Raw genomic sequence first — 20,197 nt, forward strand, 5'->3', positions numbered from 1 at the left:
AGATGGGGTATTGGGAAGGAATTCCTCCCCGTGAGGGTGGGGAGGCACAAGTTGCTGAGAGCAGCTGTGGCTATCCCATCCCTGGAAGTCTTCCAGTCCAGGTGGGACAGGGCTTTAAGCAACTTGGTGTAGTGGAAATACCCATGGCAGGGGGTGCAAGGAGATGAGCTTTGAGGTCCCTTCCAATCCAAACCGGTTCCCTCCCGTGCCTCTTGCTCCAACCCTGGAATATTTCCTCATTGGCCCCAAGCAGTGGGGGTCCCAGGTCTGCAGAGGTGCTTACGGACAGGGGTGCAGGTTCTGGATCATCATAACAGCCAGGCCATTAGCCATCTTGTCCGTGAAGCTCATGGCACCATAGACAAATGCACTGCTGTGCTGCAGGAGGAGAGGAAACCATGCTGTGCCATGCTGGGCCATGCAGCCCTGTGGGCCCTCTCATGGGCAGAGCCCTCACCGCAGCAGTGCATGAGACACAGCGTTCACAGGGCACAGCACACAGGCTGCCCAGCTGAGTCCACTCCCAGCGTCTCCATCCCCTAACACTAACAGTGCCCACCCCAGACTGTGGGTTCTGTGCCTGCCATGACCCCCCACCTCATCCCACCAGGAGCAGTGGCCATACCGTGTTGGTGCCAATGAGATCTGCAGTCATAGACAGGGACGTGACCAGGATTGTGGCTGAGCCAGCCCCGAGCAGCACCGCCAGCCCGTAGATCTCATCTCCTACTGGCCTGGCCAGGGCCACCCAGGAGGCAAAGGCCAGGACCACCAGGATGCCCGCAAAGTAAGTCAGCTGCAGTGGGGACAGGCAGAGGGAGAAGGGGGAGTTCAGACATTAGCTGGCACTCGGTGAGGGAGGAGCAAGCAGGGAGGGGACAGTGCCAGCATTGCCCAGGACCCATGAGGAAAAGCCCTGACTGTCCCAGCTGTATTTAAACAAGGAGACTCCAAAAGCACATCCTTGCTGTGCTCCAGGCTGTTCTGCAGCCCAAGGGTTGAGCCCTGGGCAGAGTTGTGGGAGCGTGTCTGTGAGGGCAGGGGACACTCTACTGGCACCCAGCAGCACGGAGGGGACACACTGTGGGGGCAGGTCCCTCATGCTGGCATTACAGACCATGTGCCCACCCAGACCAATGTAGCCAGACCCCACCCCCACCTCTGCCCCTGATGGGCACCACAGGGCTCTGCAGCCCAGTCAGACCTTCATGGGACATGGTAGCTCTGGGCCAGCGTTGCCTTCTGCAGCCCCAGGGCTGTACAAGACAGGCCCCTGCCCCCATCCCTGCCCACCGTCCCCAGACCCAGTAGGACCCATGCTGCAGTGGGTGGTTGCTGGCAGAGGGTCCACCCAGCTCTCCAGCTCAGATGTGCCAGAAACTTTGCTCATAGCCAGGATTTGGCCCCTGGGGTCAAACTCCAACCTCTCCAGCACCCTGGACTCACATTCCGACCAATCCATTTGTTCACAGGCTTCATGAGGAATGAGGAGAGGAACCCACTGACGTACATCACTAGGGGAATGGTAGCAATGTACTTCTGCAAGCAACAAGGATAGGGAGGAGATGAGCCCCAGGCCACATCAGAACACCTTCCCATGGACCCCTGGACCTGCCCTGTTCCCACCTTGGAGAGCAGCAGCGAGTTGGTGAGGTACATGGCGATGTAGGTCTGGGACAGGTTGACGATGAGGCGAGTGGCCATATAGAGCACCGCAACCTGGGAGGGGACAGGGCAGGGCATCACTGCTCAGCCTGTGGGAAGGACCTTCCCTGCCTGTCTGTCATGGCACAGGTGCTCAGCAGGAAGGGGATGGCCCTTCTGAGGTGGTGGATGGGGGGATGGGTGCCCAGAACAGCCCCTCTCTCCATCCCCACCTGCAGCTGGGCAAGTCCCTTGGCTGCAGGACACTCGGAGTGCCCAGGCAGGGCAGCAGCCCAGGCCAGGGGAGTCCTGCCCAGCTGTACCTGGTAGAAAGAGGGCTCCAGCAGCCAGTCCTTCCAGAGCAACAGCGGGCGTGGGGGGCCCAGGGGCTCCTTATGCAGCAGCGGGGTGCTCTCCTCTGGCTCAGGCAGCACCCCTGGTGGGTATGGCTTCTCCTTGGTGCCCAGGTGGAAGATAAGGGAGAACACGGCCCCCAGCCCCACCACGATGAGGGCCAAGTTCTGCAGAGGCAGTGGGGGTGAGCACAGCAGTCTGGAGGGGAAGGAGTGCCCAAACCCCAGGAAGTGCTCTGTGTGGCTCTTGCCCAGCTGGTGAGGTTTTAGGGCACTGCCCCCTGAGTCCCTCCAGTACCTCCCCAGCTGAGCCATGGGAACAGGGAACCCCAGGGATTGTGCCTTGCCACTCACCCGAAACACAGGGATGTCCTGTGGGCCCAGGTGCTCCATGTGGTCAGGCTGGTCCATCTGGAAGTTCAGCAGGAGCCAGGTCAGGCCATACACGGTGATGTTGGCCATGACAGTGAAGGCATACCTGAGCAGAAGGAAACCTTGGGCTGATGCAGAAGGACAAGCATGGGGACAGCACAGGAGGACACCTCTGCCCACAGTGGCCTTCCAAGCCAGATGTGCCATAGCCTCTGTACCCCAGTGTCACGGCTGACGCGACACCTCTGAGAGCACAAGGCTCCTGGCCAGGCATCAGCCTTGCTGCTGCAACTCCCAGTGTGCCCAGTCCAAGCCTCAGGGCATGACTGGGAAGAAACCAAGATCCCTACAGGCCAGTCTATTCTCCCTCCAGGCACAGCTCACCTCTGCTTCAAGGATGCCATGAGCTGCCTGACCTGGTGCCCCCAAAAGTGGGAGCACTTGGACCCACAGTTAACCCACATCCTCCCTGCTCACCCTGCTCCACGGGATAAACATCCCGTCCCACATCCTAGTCCTGACAGAGATGAGCCAAGTGCACTGCCCACCTGGCCCTGGAGACACCTCACTCTAGAACAGTCCCTAGGACCATGTCCAGCTCTCCTTGAGGGCATCTGAGAGAGACAGTCCCTCCCCTAAATTCCACTGTCTATTCCCAAAGGAGAAGTGTCCCCAGCTCAGGGAAGTGTCCTACAGGCTGTGTCACTGACATCCCTGACATCAAGACATTCCTCCTTGGCAGCAAAGGCTTTGGGCCACCAACCCAAGGCCAGTGTCCTTTCGCACTTCCCACAGGACACCCACATGGCCCAGTCATTGTCCTGTCATGCTGAGGTCTCTGGTGTACTACAGCGCCCAGGGACCTCCTGTCACACAGTGATGGGACCCACCATGGGCAGGGCAGCTCCCCCAGGCCCAGGGGATCCCCGGGGGTGTCTGTGCTCACCTGAATGCTGTCAGCTCCACCTTCCCATGGTCACTGCTCACCAACTCGGGGATGAGGGCCAAGTGGGACACCTGCGTGGCTGCCCAGCCAAACTGGAAGATGACAATGAAGGGGAGGTAGTAGATGAAGGCTGCCCACTGTGGAGTGCTCTCCCTGCAGGCCAGGCAGGGGCTGAAGACAAAGGGAAAGGACACAAGGACACAGGTGGTGCCTGGGGAGAGAGTGGAGCGGTGAGAGGCTGCACACCTGGCTGGGACTCCAATGTGACACAGACAGCCCTCTCCAGGACAGGTTTTACCCCTGAGCTGGGGAGGGAGGTGGGCCTCTTCCCCAGCCAGATGAGACACATGGCGCTCCAGACACCCCCTCAGCACGTCTGCACAGGGAATGTCCTTCCCTCTTGCACCCAGCACAGACACCCCCCAGTCAAGGTCCTTCTCCAGCACAGTGCTTGGCACTGCTCTGTCCCCTCAAGACATCATGACAGACCCTCAGGGTCACACTCTCAGATATCAAGAGGTTCTCACTGTCCCCAGGGGCAGATAACCAATCAGATAACCCCTCCCTGCTGCCTGCCCGAGGTGATATGGCACCCCTAGGCTGGGAGGGCTCTGGCTGTCCCATGGGCACTGGCACCCCATCTGTCTCCATGTCCCCTCTCCTGTGGGGCTGGCAGAGAGAGCCGTGCTTCCGCCACACTCACAGACATCACCCGCAGCATGACAGGGTGACACACAGCCATGGGGGGCTCCAGGAAGGCCCCGCTGAGTCAGGGACACCAGAGCCAGGCTCCTCCCTCTGCTGTGGCAGGACAGCACAGGGACACAGCCTGGCCTCTCCCTCCCCTTTCCCAAAGTTACAGTCTATCTGCCAAGCAGCTCCACAGACCCCCAAATGTCCCACATGTCCCCCTGTACTGTCCTACATGTTCCCAGTTTCCCTGTATGCTGATGAAGAGCTGTTCCTACAGCTGAGTGGAATCTGCTTTGCCAGGTCCCCAAGGTACCCTCTCCACTTTGCAAGAATCTCTGTTCCTCATGAGTGATTCCTCCTCCTCCTTCTCGCTCCCTCACAGAACAGCCATGCAGGCCAGGGCAAAGCCAAGGGCAAAGCTATGGGCAGCAGTGACAATCCCAGTCCAGCCTCATCCATCCCACCAAGGGATACTGGCTCCCCACACTGGCTCACAGTTGGCTTTGGAGCTCTGAAGGACAGGGGAGTCAGGCACATGTGGTGCCTGTACCCCAGATAAACCACAGGCATGGGAAGGTCCATGAACGCTCAAACCAGCCCAGATCCTCCCTGGGTTTTAAATGGGCCCAGATGAGGGGTGAGGGTCCCAGGGCCCCACAAGGTCAGGCTCTGCAACCCTGTGAGGGCTGTGAGGGTTAGGGTTAGCAGGAGAGCACTGGGGCAGGAGCTGGGACCCACCTGCTGCAGCCTCCAGGGCTGCTCCTGTGCCTACCCATGAGCCATCACCACAAGCACAACCAGGTGACAACAGGAGTGTCACCTCCTCCTCATGGCCCCCTAGGGAAAGCTGTGTCCACCACCAGGGTCACCCCACTGGCTATCATGGAGCCATGCTCATCTGGCACAGGGCTGAACCCCAATACCCATGTACACCAAGTACCCAGGAGTGGCAGCACTGTGTCAGAGGGGTGCTGGGGACCCCCTGCTCTCCCAGGTGGGGCCATGGGAGCCCCCCTAAGAGCATTGTGCCCACCCATGCAGCACCCCTGGGCAGGCAAAGGCCCAGGTTCTCAGCTCTGACCCTACGGAGCAGGATCATGAGAATTCCGGGCTGCTCAGCACAGGCACCTGGGGCTGGGATTTTGGGACAGCACTGCCTGACAGGCCGAGACAGGCAGCAAAGAGACGTTTACCCTTCCTCCCCGAGGGGCAGGATCACAAGAATGCCAGGCTGCTCAGCACAGGCGCCTGGGGCAGGCATTTTGGGACAGCACTGCCAGACAGGCTGACACAGGCAGCAAAGAGACGCTTAACCTTCCTCCCCACTGCGTCAGGAAGCTGGACCCCATAAAAGAGCTGGCGAGCAGGCAGGGACACCCGGGACCGCCTGTGGGAACACCCGGGACCGCCGCGGTGGGAAGATGCCACTGATAGCAACTCGTGGTGTCTCCCCCGCCCCGAGGATGCGGTTTCACAACGTTTCCTCTGATCTGAGCACGGGTTTGCCACCGGACGAGACACCCGCTCCCACACAACACTCCTCGCTTCAGCGTGATTCAGAGAGCCGAGTGGCCCCGGCACAGCCGGCTCGGGTGGGTTTGCCCCCACCGCTGGTCACTCTGTGTTCAGCCAAGGTGGCCGCCGGGGAAGCCCCTGCCTTGGGAATAATCCATGCTCCAGCCAGGAAAACAGCCTGAATCCCTGCATCCCTGGGCTGTGCTCTGCTCCCTGCAGCCCCCGTGCAAGGCCTGAGTTAGGACTTCCCCTCTGCGCCCGCGGGGCAGCACCCGGCTGGAGCAGGGGAGGAAACAGCCCCGGCCACTTCCCTAAAGCAGGACGCCGATGCGGATCAAACTGGGGCAGGGTGAAGCTGCCCTCTCAGCACTCTGCCTGACTCACCAAGACAAGCTCCGGCGAGGTCAGACGCCTTATCAGGTTGCTGTTGAGTTGCACAAAGCGTTGCTCGAGATAAATTTGGGATCAAGATAAGAGAACCCACACTGCAACCGTCCTCCCTCCACTCGGGTCTGCTGTTAGTTGTTACCGAGGGTTGTTATCAATGGCCATTTCTTCCATCAACTGCCCCGTCCCCAGTGCCAGCTAAGCAGGATGAGCAGGCTCCTGCACCAGTCATAGCACCACGGACCCCTCAATCAGGCCATCCTGTCCCCTCAGAGAGGGACCTCGATAGATGGGTCCCCACCAGCCCCGGCACTTTTTGACCCAGGGCACAATGCAAGAGAAACCTGACAAAAATTCCTGTGAGCCAGAGCCTCCTGTGTGTGCCATGGCTGTACCCCACTGCTGCCTCCTGGGGTGCACAGCCCCAGCACAGCCAAGGGTCCCACCCCATAGGGTCCCCCTCTGGGGATACCGAGAGCTGCTTAGGAAGCACCTGGGCTTTTGGGAAAGTCCAGATTTTACTGCTGGTCTTGGTTTTGCTGCAGCTCTAAGGTCTGAGCACGTGGCTCTCACCCCAGCTCGCTGCCACCCAGACAAACAAAGCCCGAGGAACAGCGGAGAGCCCCCTGGGGTGGGATGGTGCCCCTTCCCCATCCAGGCTCAGCATCACGCTGTCCCCTGCACCTGGAGCAGCCCTGTCCCCACCTCGCTTCCGCAGAGGGTCCCAGAAAGGCACCTCCCTGGCTATCCTCTCCTCACAAGGCACCCTGGACCCATCTCCTGTCAGCCAGGGCCCTGCAAACACACCAGAGCCCCGTCAGCCTCCACAGGGCACCCCAAAAGCCCCCAGGGCAGCTCCCTCTTCCACGGACGAGTTGCTCCCTCCCACCCCAGGGCACACAATTCTGCTTACCTTTGAGGCTGCCCCTCTCCAGCTGGGGAAACCCTGTCCCCACCTCACTGCCACATGATGGTCCTCCTTCCCAGAAAGGCTCCCACATCTTCAGGGAGATCTCCATGCCCCAAGGCACCCCAGTTCCTCCCTACTCGAGGCAACCCCCAAGGCTAATCCCCCAACCCAGAAAGGCACCCTTGCTCTTGTTCCCCCTCTTCCAAGGCACCCCAGAAAGGTACCCTGGGGCAGATCCTGTACCCCAGAGAGGCACCTCAGGGCCCCCCATGTCCACATAGGGCTCCCCAGCACAATATCCCTCACCTATGCCCCCACAGCAGAGCTGCGTGGGGCCAACTCACTCCACCCAGCATCCCCCCCTGTCTCCCACCCTGTGCATTCTAGAAAGGCTCCCCCAGGGTCATCCCTTTCTTCTTAGGGCATCCCAGAAAGGTTCACCCGGGTAGCCCCCACTCAAACAGCACCTCAGAAAGGCTCCTTGGGGGTCACCCTTCTCTCTTCTTGGCCCCCTAGCAGCATGTTGCACATCCGGCATCCCAGAAAAGCTCCTCCAGGGTTACCCGTTTTCACATGTTACCTTGGATAGGCACCCTTGGTCCACTCCCTCAGGGCACTCCAGAAGGTTCCCCCAGGGCCATCCTCTCCACTTAGAGCACCCCAGAAAGGCTCCCCGAGGTGACCCGCAACCCAGAGCACCCCAGAAAGTCTCCCTCACAGCCATACTCCTCCCCTGCCCTAACCACAGCCCCTCTTAAGAGATGGTTACCCATCTCTTATCTTTGGCACCCCAGCAGTGTGTCCCAGCCATGGCACCCCAGAAAGGTTCTCCATAGCCATTCATCTCCATCTGGGCCACCGCTGAAAGGCTGCCCTGGGGCTGCCCATTTTCACCTGAGACACCTTGGACAGGTACCCTTGGGCCACCCCACTCTGGGCACCCAAAAAAGGTTCCCCCGCCTGTCTTTCAATACGGAACAACACAGTAGGGTCCCCCGGGGCCACACCTCTCCATTTAGAGCATCCTAGCAGGGCTCTGGATGTCCCCCAACACAGACACCCCAGAAAGTCTCCTCCGGGGCCATCCCTCTTCACTTAGAGCATCCCAGAAAGGCTCCCCCGGGTGTCCCCCACCCAAAGCACCCCAGCAAGGCCTCTCAGGGCCACCGCCCTCCACCCCGGGCACCCCAGAAAGGCTCTGCAGGGCTCAGCCCTCTCCACCCAGCTCCCCCCATCAGAGCTCCCGGTGCCCCGCACCCACCGGCCAGGTGCCAGCCCTTCCTGCGCCCGCAGCGGCCGCAGCCGTGGGCCCGGTCGGCCTCGAAGCCGAGCAGGGGTGTGCAGAGCCCGTCGGCCACCTGCCCGGCGAGGAGCAGCCCGCCGGCCGCGCCGTGCCCGTAGCCAAGCACGGCGTGCAGGAAGGGCAGCAGGTAAGTGAACCACAGCGCCGAGCAGGCGTCGTTCAGGAAGTGCCCGCACGCGAAGCTGAGCCGCTCCCGCAGCGGCAGCGCCGGGCCCGGGGACTGCGGGGGCTCCGCCATTGCCCAGCCAGAGCCCGCGGGGACAGCGACGGGACAGCGGCGGGACGGGCCCGGCAGGGAATGGGAGGGAGGGAGGGAGAGAATGGGAGGGGACAGGGAGGGACAGGGAGGGAGGAGGGAGGAGATGGCAGGGACAGGGTGGGACCTCCCGGGACCGGAGATCCCCCGCGTCCCCCGGGGCCGCTGCGTCGTGGGAGGGAAGAGCGGGGGATGAGCAGCGCAGGGGGGAGGAGGGAGCGCGTGAGCGCCCAGTTACACCAGTGCTGGCTCCACACCCATCTCAGGGACTCCGCTGCTGTCCCCACACTGCTCCCAGACACATCACAGCTGTCCCCACACCGTTCCCAGTCACACCAGCAGTGGCCCTGTACTACTCCCAGTCACAAACAGTGCCATGACGCTGCTCCCAGTCACACCAGTAATGTCCCCATAGTGCTCCCAGTCACACCAGTGCTGCCTGTAACAGTCCCGTTACCCAGACAAGGGAATGACCCAGTCACTCCGTACCCCCACACTGCTCCCAGTGACCTCAATACCCACCCTAGCATGCTGTCAGGAGGCACCCTAGCATTCCAGTGACACCAGTACACCCTCTCTGCTCCCAGTAACCCCGGTATGCAACTGAGGAATCCCCATGATGCCTGTAGTTGCCCGAGTTCCAATGATCCCAGTACAACATCACACTACTCCCAGTCACCCCAATATCCCAGTATGCACCAAGTGGGGAGTGTCAGACTACAGGAGTGAGGGTACAGGGACTGTAGGCACTGGAACCAGTCAGGGGGGAGTGCCTGGGATGACTACGCCCTGCTTGGATGGGCCCTGGGGAGGGAGGAGTAGGAGTCGTGTGGGGGTACTGGGATGACTGGGACCTTCTGGGTAATGATGTGTCTGGGGCCACGGTCCTGCTGGGGTAGCTGGGGACAGTGTGGGAGGAGTACTGGGATCACGGGGACTCTGGGATGCCTATGGGAGTTGTGGTACACCCCCTCTCGGGTGAACACTGGTGTCACTGGAAGTAGTGTGGGCTTACTTGGGGTAACTGGGAGCTCCTCTTGAGTAGGTACTGGTCATACTGGGACCAGTATGAGCAGTACTGGGGGCACTGAGACCCTCTAGAGAGGAGTGTTAGGGTCACTGGGACTCTGTGGTGACTACAAGCATCATGGAGATCCCCAATACTGGAGACCTTGGGAGCAGACTGGAAGTCGTGGGGGACTTCCCCTTGTGTATTTAATGGAGTCACTGGGACCAGTATGGGCTGTACTGGGGTGACAGGAAGCAGTGTTGGGGGAGTACTGGGGTCCCTGCGAGTCTAGGGTAAGTACAGGTGTCAGGGGTACCCCCTGCTGCGTGGGTACTGAGGATGCTGGGAGCGGTGGGGGGAGGGTAGCTGAATCAGTGAGGTGGGCACTGAGGTTACTGGAGCGATGGGAAGACACTGGGGTCACTGGAATGGGGCGGCGGCAGTGGGGACGCCGCCATGACGCTGCCCCTTTAAGGCGCAGTCCTCTCCACAACACTTCCTCGTTCCCACGCTGCCTGCTGATTGGTCGGGCTGCAAGCCGCGCGCGCGCGCCGCGCCCGCCAGCTCCGCCCCCCCTTCCGCCGCTTCCCTCTGACGTCATCACACCTGACCAATCCGCATGGGGTTGCGCTCAACGAGTCGGCGCCCAGCGGCCAATCGGGGACTGTGCGGCGGGAGCCTCGTTTGCATAATAATAGAGGGGCGTGGTCAGGTGAGCGGCGGCGGCGGCGGGTCCGGACGGGGGATTCCATGGGGATCATATTGGGGGGGTTCACCTAGGGGGGACCGGGGAGTCGCGGGTAGAGGGAGGGTTATGAGGGCGAGCCTATTGGGGCGCTCTGACGGGACCCCAAGAGGGAGGGCGGGACGGGGAGGGCCGGCGAGAGGGTGCGAGGGGGGCACTGGGGATGCGAGGGGGCGCGGAGTGTTACGGGTATGAATCTCTTGGGGCTGCGATGGGTCTGGGAGGAGGGGGGTTTCTGCAGGGGAGGCCTCAGGGAGCACTGGGAATATCGACTGGGAGAGGGGGCCAGGGGGATTAGCCCGGGGGGGACTGCGATGGCACCCCCAGTGAGGGGATGGGTCAGTGGGAACGGGCTGGAGCTTGTGCCGGGATCCCGGGGGCTGAGGGGGTTGGAGAGGCCAGTAAGGGGCTGACTGGGGAGGAAATGCCATTTGGGGAGGGGTCCTGTGATTTCCCCACGAGGGAGACATCTCTGAGGGGGGTTGCAGGAGGGTGATCCCGGTGGGCATTACCAGCCCGATGGCAGTGCCAGCTGTGCTCTGTCTGCAGGGTGCTGACTGAGACCCCCGCCCATGGCCCACAGCACCAAGCAGCCGCCTGCCGCCCTGCTGTAAGTGCCACCACCAGCCAAAACCTCCTCCTGCCACCCTGTTCTGTGTCAGGGCCCCTGGTGAAAGAGCAGCAGCAACTAATCCCCTTCCAAGCCTTGGGGGTGGTCTGTGTGTGCTGGGGAGGGATTGTCCCACTCTGCTCTGCACTGGGGCAGCCTCACCTCCAGTGCTGGGGGCACCTTGGGCACCACAAGGTCAGAAGGACCCAAAGTTGTTGGAGAGTGTCCAAAGGAGGGACACGGAGCTGGGGAAGGTCTGGGGAGCAGCTGAGGGCACTTGGCTCGTTCAGCTGGAGCAGAGGAGACTGAGGGGAGACTCCTCGGGGGCTGCAGCTCCTCCCGAGGGGAGGCAGAGGGGCAGGGGCTGAGCTCTGCTCTGGGACAGGGACAGGAGCCCAGGAAGGGCTGGAGCTGTGTCAGGGCTTGGCATGGAGCTCAGGGAAAGGTTCTTCCCCCCGAGGGTGCTGGGCACTGCCCAGGCTCCCCAGGGAATGGTCCCGGCCCTAAGGCTGCCAGAGCTCCAGGAGCGTTTGGACACCGCTCTCAGGGATGCTCAGGGTGGGATTGTTGGGGGGTCTGGGCAGGAACAGGGGTTAGGATGGATGATGTGGGTCCCTTCCGACTCAGAATATTTCAGGATTCTGTGATTCTAAGCATCCTGGGAGATCAGAACCAGCAAGGACTGATTTCCCATGAGATTTGTGCTGTCCTGAGTTGGCCTTGGCCCTCCTGACATGGGGGCTGGTGGATGAGGAAGCACGTCAGAGGTGGAGGGAGGCGAATGCCAGAGTGAACTGGCTGAGGAGGAATCTTGCCTAAGATAACTTTACTTTTTAAAGCATCCTTAGGCATTCGAGGAATCCAGAGCACAAGGCGGGAGGGTGATCTGTCTTGTGCTGGAGGGTGTTGGTGTGTTCCTGTGAACATGATGATGCTGTGGACATCACTGGGAACATTCCTCTTGGAGCTGATAAAGCCAAAGGCTGGCCATGACCCTGCACAGCCTTGAAGGGTTCTTTTCCCCCAGGAACTGGAAGATGAGGTGGTGTCACACCTTCCTGTAGGGTTTTTTGTGAGTGTGGGAGCGTAGGGCGCAGGGTGCCCTAGGGTGTAGGTGGTTGGCCTCTGATCCTGGTGGAGGGACTTGTCCCACTTCTGCAAGGGCTGGTGCAGTGGCGGGGTCTGTACCAGGGGCTCATGGAAGGGCTCTCTAAATTAACTGCAAGGATGGCTTGTCTGGGTGATAAATGGATAGCAATAGCTGTGAGTCTCTGCAGGGGCTGGGGTTTGCTGTAGGTACGTGATGTGGCAAACACAAGGGAAATTCCGAGGTGCATCCTGAACAGGTTGGGATCGCTGTACTTTTGGCATGTGTCTGTGCCAGGGCTTGTGTTTGGCCCTTGTGTTTCTTGGGCTAGTTCCCAAGTCTGGGGACCTGGTTGGAGCCCAAGTGAGCATCATTTGGTGATACTCAGGAGCCCTTTATGGCTCCCCTGATATGATGGGGACATTTCCAGCAGAGCAGGAACTGCCTTGAGGACCCAGGGGTTTGAATAGGACAGGGCTGGGGGATGAAGCTAACTGGAGGATGTGCCAGGGGGGCTTGGGGAGCCCCAGGGTGATTTTGTGGTGGGACATGGAGGCTCTACCCACCCATTGTGGTACCTCCAGGTGCTCAGTGGGGCAGGGAGGCTCTGCCTGAAGCAGCTGCTGGTTTGTAAAGCAGTGGCAGTGACATGGGGAGTGGGGCTGTGCCCTGCTCAAGATGTTGGGGAGGTGTCACAGACAGCACAAACCTGCTGGAGTGGTTGTGGCCAGAGCTGGTCAAGCCAGTGCCTTGCCCTCACCCTCTGCCTCCAGGGAGTGGGTGATGCTTCCAGGTAGTGCCCCTGGCACCAGGATCCAAACCCCTGCAGCTCCTCCTCCCTTGCAGAGTCCCTTGGGACTCCCCACCAAGGTGTGTCCCAAGCCCAGGTGACAGCAATGTGACTGTCAACGTTACCTGACCCCAAGAATCAACTCCCATCCAAATGTCCCTGATGAGTTCCAGGGTTGCCATCAGTCCTCAGGGCAGCTTTAGTGTGCAGGGCTGCCCTGCTCACCTGGTGCTTGGCTCTGATACTGTGCCATGGCTCTACTGTAGCCTCCCCTCATGGGGACAAGGGCTCCATGGCCAGTGCCTGGTTTGGGGCTGTTTGAGTTGGGATTTGGGGTGTCTGGTGAGTGCGAGGTCATACTGCTGGGGAATGTGTCACTGTTGGTCCCCATGATGTCCCAGCCTTCTCTGACAATGCTCTCTGGATGCAGACATGCCACGGGCAAGGCTCAGCATGGGAACTTCCTGGTGGCCATCAAACAGGAGAAGGGAGAGTCGGCACGAGTGGGCAGCGAGAAGCCAGAGGAGGAGGTGAGTCCTGGAGCCTGTGTCCCTTCTCACAGGATCCCTGAAAGTGGAGTCCAAGGTGCCCAACCTGGGGCTGTCCCTGCCCCTCCACTTGCCCTACAGCAGCCCATGTGAGTCTGTGGCTGTGGCCGTGGGCCAAGGAAGGGCTCAGACTCTGCCTTGCGGGCTTTGTGGCCCAGGTAGGTCTGGGGGCTGCTCCCATGTCCCACTGATGCAATGGCTTTGATCTCTGATGGGCTGTCCCTTCCCCCTGGGTACCAGCCGGTGAAGAAGAGGGGCTGGCCCAAGGGCAAGAAGAGGAAGAAGATCCTTCCCAATGGCCCCAAAGCCCCTGTGACAGGCTATGTGCGCTTCCTGAATGAGCGGCGCGAGCAGATCCGCACGCAGCATCCCGACCTGCCCTTCCCGGAGATCACAAAGATGTTGGGAGCAGAATGGAGCAAACTGCAGCTCTCAGAGAAGCAGGTATTGGCCTCCAGGGGAGACCCCCCCCCACCCAGGTTGGGCAGCTCCAGAGCCTGCTCCCCAAACTTCTGAGCTTGCTCCAGGAAAGGTACTGGGCCCAGTGCCGGGGAGTGGGAGCTGGGCAGGGAGGGGTCAGCAGCTCCTGGGAGCTGGGTTGGGTCAGGCTGAGGCCCCTCTGTGACCTGCCACAGCGGTATCTGGATGAGGCAGAGAGGGAGAAGCAGCAGTACATGAAGGAGCTGCGGGAATACCAGCAGTCAGAGGCCTACAAAATGTGCACAGAGAAGATCCAGGAGAAAAAAATCAAAAAAGGTGGGTTATGGGAGCAATGGCTGCCAGGATCCAGCCAGGTGCTGCCAGAGCCTTTCAGGGGTGTGAGGCTGGCCCCTGGGGTGACCTCCTTCCTCCCCTGCAGAGGACGTGGGCGCGGTGGCTGTGAACACCCTCCTCAATGGGCACCCGCACAAGGTAAGGCGCTGTCAGGTCTGCCTGTGTGTGGGGAGACGGGCATGTCGCACTGCTGGGCTGGCTGCAGGTGTGAGTGGGCAGAGGGAGTGCTGGGGCTGTGAGTCCCAGGTTCCTGGAGGGGTGGGAGGCAGAGCATAGCTGCCCTCCCTCTCCGCTTGCCAGGCAGGGCTAGCCCTCACGTCCCGGTGCCCTCATCAGCCTGGCCCCAAGGTGCTGGGATCCCCACTGAGGGCCTCAGCCCTGCCCAACCCCTCCTTCTTGTCCCTCAGGCTGGTGAATGCAGCGACACCTTCTCCACTTTCGATGTGCCCATCTTCACAGAGGAGTTCTTGGACCAAAACAAGGGTAGGGGATTGGGAGGGTCCTTGGGAAGTGCGTATGGAGGGACCAGGTCCTGGCTGGAGCCTGGGCATTGGTGACACGGAGCTGCTTGGAAGAGCCATGTGTGGGACAGGACTTGGGTTGGCATGAGAGGGGCTGGGGTCTGTCCCTGAGGACATGATGCTGTCCCGGCAGCCCGGGAGGCTGAGCTGCGGCGCCTGCGCAAGATGAACACGGAGTTCGAGGAGCAGAACGCCATCCTGCAGAAGCACACGGAGAGCATGAACTGCGCCAAGGAGAAGCTGGAGCAGGAGCTGGCGCAGGAGGAGCGGCAGACCCTGGCCCTGCAGCAGCAGCTCCAGTCTGTGCGGCAGGCCCTCACTGCCAGCTTTGCCTCCCTCCCCATCCCCGGTGAGTTGGGGGTGGTTGTGAGGCCCCCTGGCTGCTGGGACCCCTGCCTGGGCAGAGGCCACTGAGGGGTCCCCCAATCCCATGCAGGGGAGCACTGAGGGCAGTGGGGTGGTGGTAAGTGCCCATCTGCTGCTGGGGTGGGATCCAGCAGCACCTGGGGAGCTTTCCAGGAAGCCCGGGGATGTGACAACCAGCAGGCTTCCCTGTCCTGGGACAAGGCAAGCTGGGGTCCCTCCTCTGGAGCCACAGTCAACTGCACCCCAGATTGGCCCAAATCCTTGTGTTCCTGGGCTTGTGCCACTGCAGGAGGTGACATCTGGTGCTGGGGTCCTTTCTGCAGTCCCCAGCGTATGGGCAGGGTTGGGTGGCGACCTGCTGGCCCTGTTCACTGGGCTGTCAACTCAACAGGCACTGGGGAGACCCCCACGCTGAGCACCCTAGACTTCTACATGGCCAAACTGCATAGTGCCATCGAGAGCAACCCCCTGCAGCACGAGCCACTGGTGCTGCGTGTCAAGGAGATCCTGTCCCGGATTGCCAGGTGAGTGCAGGGTTGGAACCATTGCACAAGTGTCCCATGGGACTGCAGGGTTGAGCTCGAGCTGGTGGTGATGGGAGCTGAGCAGGGAAGGTGTGGATGGAGATGGGTGTGCAGCTTCTTGCTCTCAATGGGAGCTGATGGGGAGGGAAGCCCAGTCCCTGAATTCAGGCGGTGTCCCTATGTCCAAAGATGCTGACCTGTTGGAGCAAGTCCAGAGAAAACCACGGAGATGCTCTGAGGCCTGGAACCCTTCTGCTCTGGAGTCAGACTGGGAGAGCTGGGGGTGTTCACCTGGAGAAGGCTCCAGGGAGAGCTCAGAGCCCCTTGCAGGGCCTGAAGGGGCTCCAGGAGAGCTGGAGAGGGACTGGGGCCAAGGGCTGGAGGGACAGGACACAGGAAATGGCTTCCACTGGCAGAGGGCAGGGCTGGATGGGATATTGGGCAGGAATTGTTCCCTGGGAGGGTGGGCAGGCCCTGGCACAGGGTGCCCAGAGCAGCTGTGGCTGCCCCTGGATCCCTGGAAGTGTCCAAGGCCAGATTGGATGGGGATTGGAACACCCTGGGAAGATGTCCCTGCCCATGGCAGAGGCAGGAGCTGAATGAACTTTAGGACCCCTTCCAATCCAAACCATTTTGGGATTCTGTGACTCAACCGTGCTTTTCTTCCTCCTCAGTGAACACTTGTGAGAGGACCAGTCCTTCCAGACCCTGGGCCTGGCTGGACCCCAGGCCTGTCCCTTGGAGCTCATTCAAGGGACAGTATCTGCAGGGGGTCTGGCTGCTCCCCCTGCCCCTTGCACCTTCCTGCAGCTGGACTCTCCAGCCCAGACTGCCCCATCCACAGCTGCACCAGCTCCAGCGACCTTGAACTTCAGGGGACAAATGGTGACAGGGCTGGGAGCCCAACTGAGGCAGGACTGGGAGAGGGTCAGCATTGACCAGCATTGCCAGCACCCCCAGCTCTCCTCTGTGCCTCCCAGCCCTGCCTTGCCAACCAGGGGCTCCCTGAAGCCTGGCTGGGGCAGGGGCACTGGGAGGTTTGGGTCTGGAGTGAAAACACCCCTTTAGTATGAACTGGGGGGAGGTGGGGGTTGACCAGGCTCCCCTTGGTCCTGGTGCTGTCCCCTGTCCTTCTGGCCAGTGTGGGAGCCACTTGGTCCCATCCCAGCAAGGACATGAGGGCAGCTCCTTCCTGCTGCCTGCCTCAGCTTTTATTTAATGGGTGCCTTCAGCTCCTGCCCCTGTCACCCTGCTTGGCTCCCCTCCTTCCCCTCTGCATCTGGGACCAGGCAGCGAGCTCCTGAAAGCAATAAAACTCTTCTGGCCAGAGGGGAGCTGGAACTGACCCCTTCCCATGGTGGGGACCCCTGGAAGAGGGGAGCTGGGACCCACCTTGTCCTAGGGTCGGGACCCCTGTAGCAGGGAGCTGTGACTGACCCCATCCTGCTTGCAGGGACCCTGGGTGTGCTGCACTGGCTTTTTGCCTCCTGCTCATTTTGCCTGAACCCCCCTGCTCTTATGGGACCACTGTGCTGGCAGCCGGGGTCGGGGTTGGTGTCCCCGCGACTGCCTGTCATTAATCTCAGACTGTAACTAGAGTGTGTCTTATTTTCTTACTTAGCACTACATGGGCCTGGCTCTGGCCCTGGGTCTGATAGGACTGGGGTGTTCTCACCCTTGCCTCACTTTTGCCAGGCCTGTGCTCTGCTTCTGCAATTTGCCAGCTCCTGGTGCCGCTGGGCTGGGGATGGAGATGGGAGCAAATAAATGTGGGAGAAAACCGCTCTGTCCCTGTGTGTTTGTGCTCAGCAGGAGCTCTGGAGCTGATCCTGGGCTTGGTGGGGTGGATCCGTGGGTCCCAGCCCTGAGCCCATTGCTGCACCCCCCAGCCCCAGCTGGGGAGGATGTGATGGTGCTCTGGGCTGGCTGCTCTCCTGCCTCCAGCCTGGCTGGGGCTCTTCCTACGTGGCAGAGCTCACCCGATCCCGCGGGTGACCTGCGCCACCGGCTCAGGTTCCCGGGCGCGGGGATCACCTTACGGCCGGAGGGGAGCCAGCCCCATCCATAATTCAGCAGCGCCGCAGGGATGCAGCGGGTGGGCAGGCACGGCCGGCAGCCCCCCGAGGGCGGCCCCATGGAGAACGGCGTGGGGCAGGAGCCGGGGACCCCCGAGCCGCCCGGCCCCGCAGCCCCCCGGGCTGCCCGCGCCCGCCCCAGGCTGGTGTTCCACACGCAGCTGGCCCACGGCAGCCCCACGGGGCGCATCGAGGGCTTCACCAACGTCAAGGAGCTCTACGCCAAAATCGCCGAGGTCTTCGACATCTCGCCTACCGAGGTGAGGGGCTGCAGCCTGGGGAGGGGTCTTCGTACCCCAGGCAGGGACACCCACCCTGTGATGCTCACTGTCTGTGGCCTGTGCTCCCACAAGTTCCCAGATGCTTGCAAATGTAGTCCCCAAAATTTTCTGTAAGAGTGTTATGGCCTCAGGGTTGTACTGGCTCCTCTGGGGAGGGCTTTGGGGAGCTCTCTGTGCCTCAGTTCCCCCCTGTAATGTGGGCAGGGATCCGTGGCTGCCAGTCCCCTGGCTGATTCCAGCTGTGCAGAGCTGTGGGATAGTGCACAAGGATGGGACAATGCTGGGTCCCCAGGCAGGCTGGGGGTCCTGAGCCCCTCTGTTCTAGTGGAGCCCAGATCTGACCAAATCCCCCTGAACTAGCCGTGGCTGCCCTCACACCTCTTGCCCAACTGGGCATCCCCAGTCCCTGCTGACGGGGGTCCCTGGGGCAGATCCTCTTCTGCACGCTCAACACACACAAAGTGGACATGCAGAAGTTGCTGGGGGGACAGATTGGCCTGGAGGATTTCATCTTCGCCCACGTCCGGGGTGAGACCAAGGAGGTGGAGGTGACCAAGACAGAGGACGCACTCGGCCTCACCATCACAGACAACGGGGCTGGCTACGCCTTCATCAAGGTGAACCCCTGGGGACTGCTCTGAGACTGGGGCAGCCCTGGGGACTGTGACCCTGCAGGTGACATCCCCTGTGTGTCCCCTCCCTGGGACCACGCTCCTCCCTGACTCCCCACATCTGTTCTTCCTTGGGTCCACCCTGGCCCTGGGGTCTCCCCTGCCATGGGAAGGTTTGGGGGGCTTCCCTGCCTGACCTGGCTACCAAAGGGCATGGGACTACTGAGGTGGTTGTGTGTGGTTGGGGTGGGGGCTGTGTCTGACTGTCCCATTGAGCCATGTGGTCGCTGTGTCCTGTCCCACCGTGGTCCCCAGAGGATCAAGGAGGGGAGCATCATCAATCGGCTGCAGACAGTGTGTGTGGGGGACAGCATCGAGGCCATCAATGACCACACCATCGTGGGCTGCCGGCACTACGAGGTGGCCCGGATGCTGCGGGAGTTGCCACGGGCCCAGCCCTTCACCCTCCGCCTGGTCCAGCCCAAAAAGGCCTTTGGTGAGTTGGGAAGGGTCCCCTGCTCTTGCTCTGGGGACCCCCCGGGATCCTCCCCAGCCCCTATGGCCCTGCAGCCCCTCCCCAGTGACCGAGTGCCTCTCAGGGTTCACTGTGTGTACCCCTCTGCACCCCCACTATGTGTGTGTGTACCCCGCAGCCCTTGGGCACTCACATGGGGGTCCCTACACCTGCTCGTGCCCCCCATGGGCACCCCCTTGCTCTGTGTGTGTTGTCCCAAGCATCCGTGAGCACCCCATAACCACGAGCAACCCCACCCTGCACTCCTGGGTGCCCCTGACACACCCCCCCGTCCCTGGCTCACCCAGCAGCGCCTCTCGGGGGCTGGGGGATGGCCGGGCACTGAACAGCAAGGGGATGGGGATCCCAGCCTGCCTGTGCCCTCACCCCCCACCTTGGGGCACAGACATGATCGGCCAGCGGACACGGACAGGCAAATCCCCAGGTGAAGGCAGAATGGCCAGTGGGAAGGAAACTCTGCGGCTGCGGACACAGGGTGCGGCCGTGCTGGAGGAGGGGGTAAGGCCCACCCCGAGCCCCCCACCCCGAGCCTATGGCTGCTCACACTGTGCGAGGGTGGGGATAAGCATCCCTGTGCCCCTGGTGCCTCCTGTGCTGCCCGGAACTGACCCCCCCGGGCGCCTCGCTCCCAGCCCAGCCCCTCCGAGGAAGAAGCTGCCCGGCGGGTGGACGATCTGCTGGAGAGTTACATGGGCATCCGTGACAGCGAGCTGGGTGAGGAGGGGGCCTGGACCCTGACCCGGAGCTGCCCCTACCACTGACCTGCCCCTGTCCTGATCCTCACTCCCATCCCAACCCTGCTGCAGTCCCTACTCCTGTCCCAGCCCTTCACACTGGCCCTGACCTCCCTCTTCTCCCCAACAGCCTCGACTATGGTAGAGGCGGCTAAGGGCAGCCCCAGCGTGACCCAGCTTGCCCAAGGGCTGGACTCGGTGCTGGGCGAGTTTGCCTTCCCCCAGGAGTTTGTGGCTGAGGTGTGGGCAGCCGTCTGTCACCCCAAGGGGGATAAGGAGTAGCTGGGGGGCAGATGTTGCCTCTCACTTTTGTCCCCTCCCCACGTCCCCATCTCATCCCCACCTCATCTGGGGCTGAGGTGCTCGTGGGGGTCCCCATTTTGCCCCCCACACCTTTCTGAACAGCACCTAGATCTGTCCCTTGGGTTGGGGGCAGAAGGCACCCAACCCACCCATCTTCCTGAGGATCCCCCTTGTACACCCCCAAATGTGGTGGGCAGCAGCTGTGGCTCATTAAAGGAGAGACTGGAGGAGAAGGACTGTTGCTGATTGTCAGCAGGGTGGGTTCCCCTGTGTACCCTCCCTGGGGCCCCTTCGGGTGGTCACCC

At 61.5% G+C, this 20,197-nt stretch overlaps 3 protein-coding genes across 7 annotated transcripts in view; 2 read left to right on the forward strand and 1 right to left on the reverse strand.

The window, feature by feature from the left end:
* The window catches only part of MFSD12 (major facilitator superfamily domain containing 12), an 11,321-nt gene extending 1,487 nt beyond the window's left edge, over positions 1-9,834 (reverse strand). Inside the window, exons 1-8 of one of the 2 annotated variants that reach the window (XM_033082181.2) lie at positions 8,082-9,832; positions 3,316-3,526; positions 2,352-2,475; positions 1,968-2,165; positions 1,627-1,719; positions 1,447-1,539; positions 626-796; positions 284-378 (exon numbers count right to left, since the gene is read on the reverse strand). In XM_033082181.2, coding sequence (XP_032938072.1) covers positions 284-378; positions 626-796; positions 1,447-1,539; positions 1,627-1,719; positions 1,968-2,165; positions 2,352-2,475; positions 3,316-3,526; positions 8,082-8,361 — 1,265 coding nt within the window. In that variant the 5' untranslated portion in view covers positions 8,362-9,832. Of the gene's footprint in view, positions 1-283; positions 379-625; positions 797-1,446; positions 1,540-1,626; positions 1,720-1,967; positions 2,166-2,351; positions 2,476-3,315; positions 3,527-8,081 lie in introns of both variants that reach the window. The other variant, XM_033082183.2, reaches the window with a different exon arrangement.
* Positions 9,835-9,982: 148 nt separating this feature from the next.
* HMG20B (high mobility group 20B) lies at positions 9,983-17,135 on the forward strand. Of its 4 annotated transcripts, none has more exons than XM_033082186.2 (10): positions 9,983-10,100; positions 10,683-10,743; positions 13,051-13,150; positions 13,409-13,612; positions 13,804-13,924; positions 14,028-14,080; positions 14,350-14,425; positions 14,597-14,812; positions 15,221-15,353; positions 16,028-17,135. In XM_033082186.2, exons 2-10 carry the CDS (start codon positions 10,706-10,708, stop codon positions 16,038-16,040), a joined length of 954 nt encoding a protein of 317 aa, XP_032938077.1. In that variant the 5' UTR covers positions 9,983-10,100; positions 10,683-10,705; the 3' UTR covers positions 16,041-17,135. The 4 variants fall into 4 exon arrangements, with proteins under 4 accessions (XP_032938077.1, XP_032938078.1, XP_042635974.1 ...); XM_033082187.1 differs by lacking the exon at positions 9,983-10,100 and adding an exon at positions 10,105-10,120; XM_033082185.1 differs by lacking the exon at positions 9,983-10,100 and having other exon boundaries at positions 10,352-10,743.
* A 92-nt stretch (positions 17,136-17,227) lies between these two features.
* GIPC3 (GIPC PDZ domain containing family member 3) lies at positions 17,228-20,114 on the forward strand. The gene is made up of 6 exons (XM_033082184.2): positions 17,228-17,688; positions 18,141-18,326; positions 18,636-18,816; positions 19,241-19,353; positions 19,488-19,569; positions 19,720-20,114. The coding sequence occupies exons 1-6, from the start codon at positions 17,440-17,442 to the stop codon at positions 19,869-19,871; spliced, it is 963 nt and encodes a 320-aa protein (XP_032938075.1). The 5' UTR covers positions 17,228-17,439; the 3' UTR covers positions 19,872-20,114.
* Positions 20,115-20,197: the final 83 nt, after the last annotated feature.

Source organism: Catharus ustulatus, chromosome 29 (assembly GCF_009819885.2).
Source record: "Catharus ustulatus isolate bCatUst1 chromosome 29, bCatUst1.pri.v2, whole genome shotgun sequence".
NCBI lineage: Eukaryota > Metazoa > Chordata > Aves > Passeriformes > Turdidae > Catharus > Catharus ustulatus.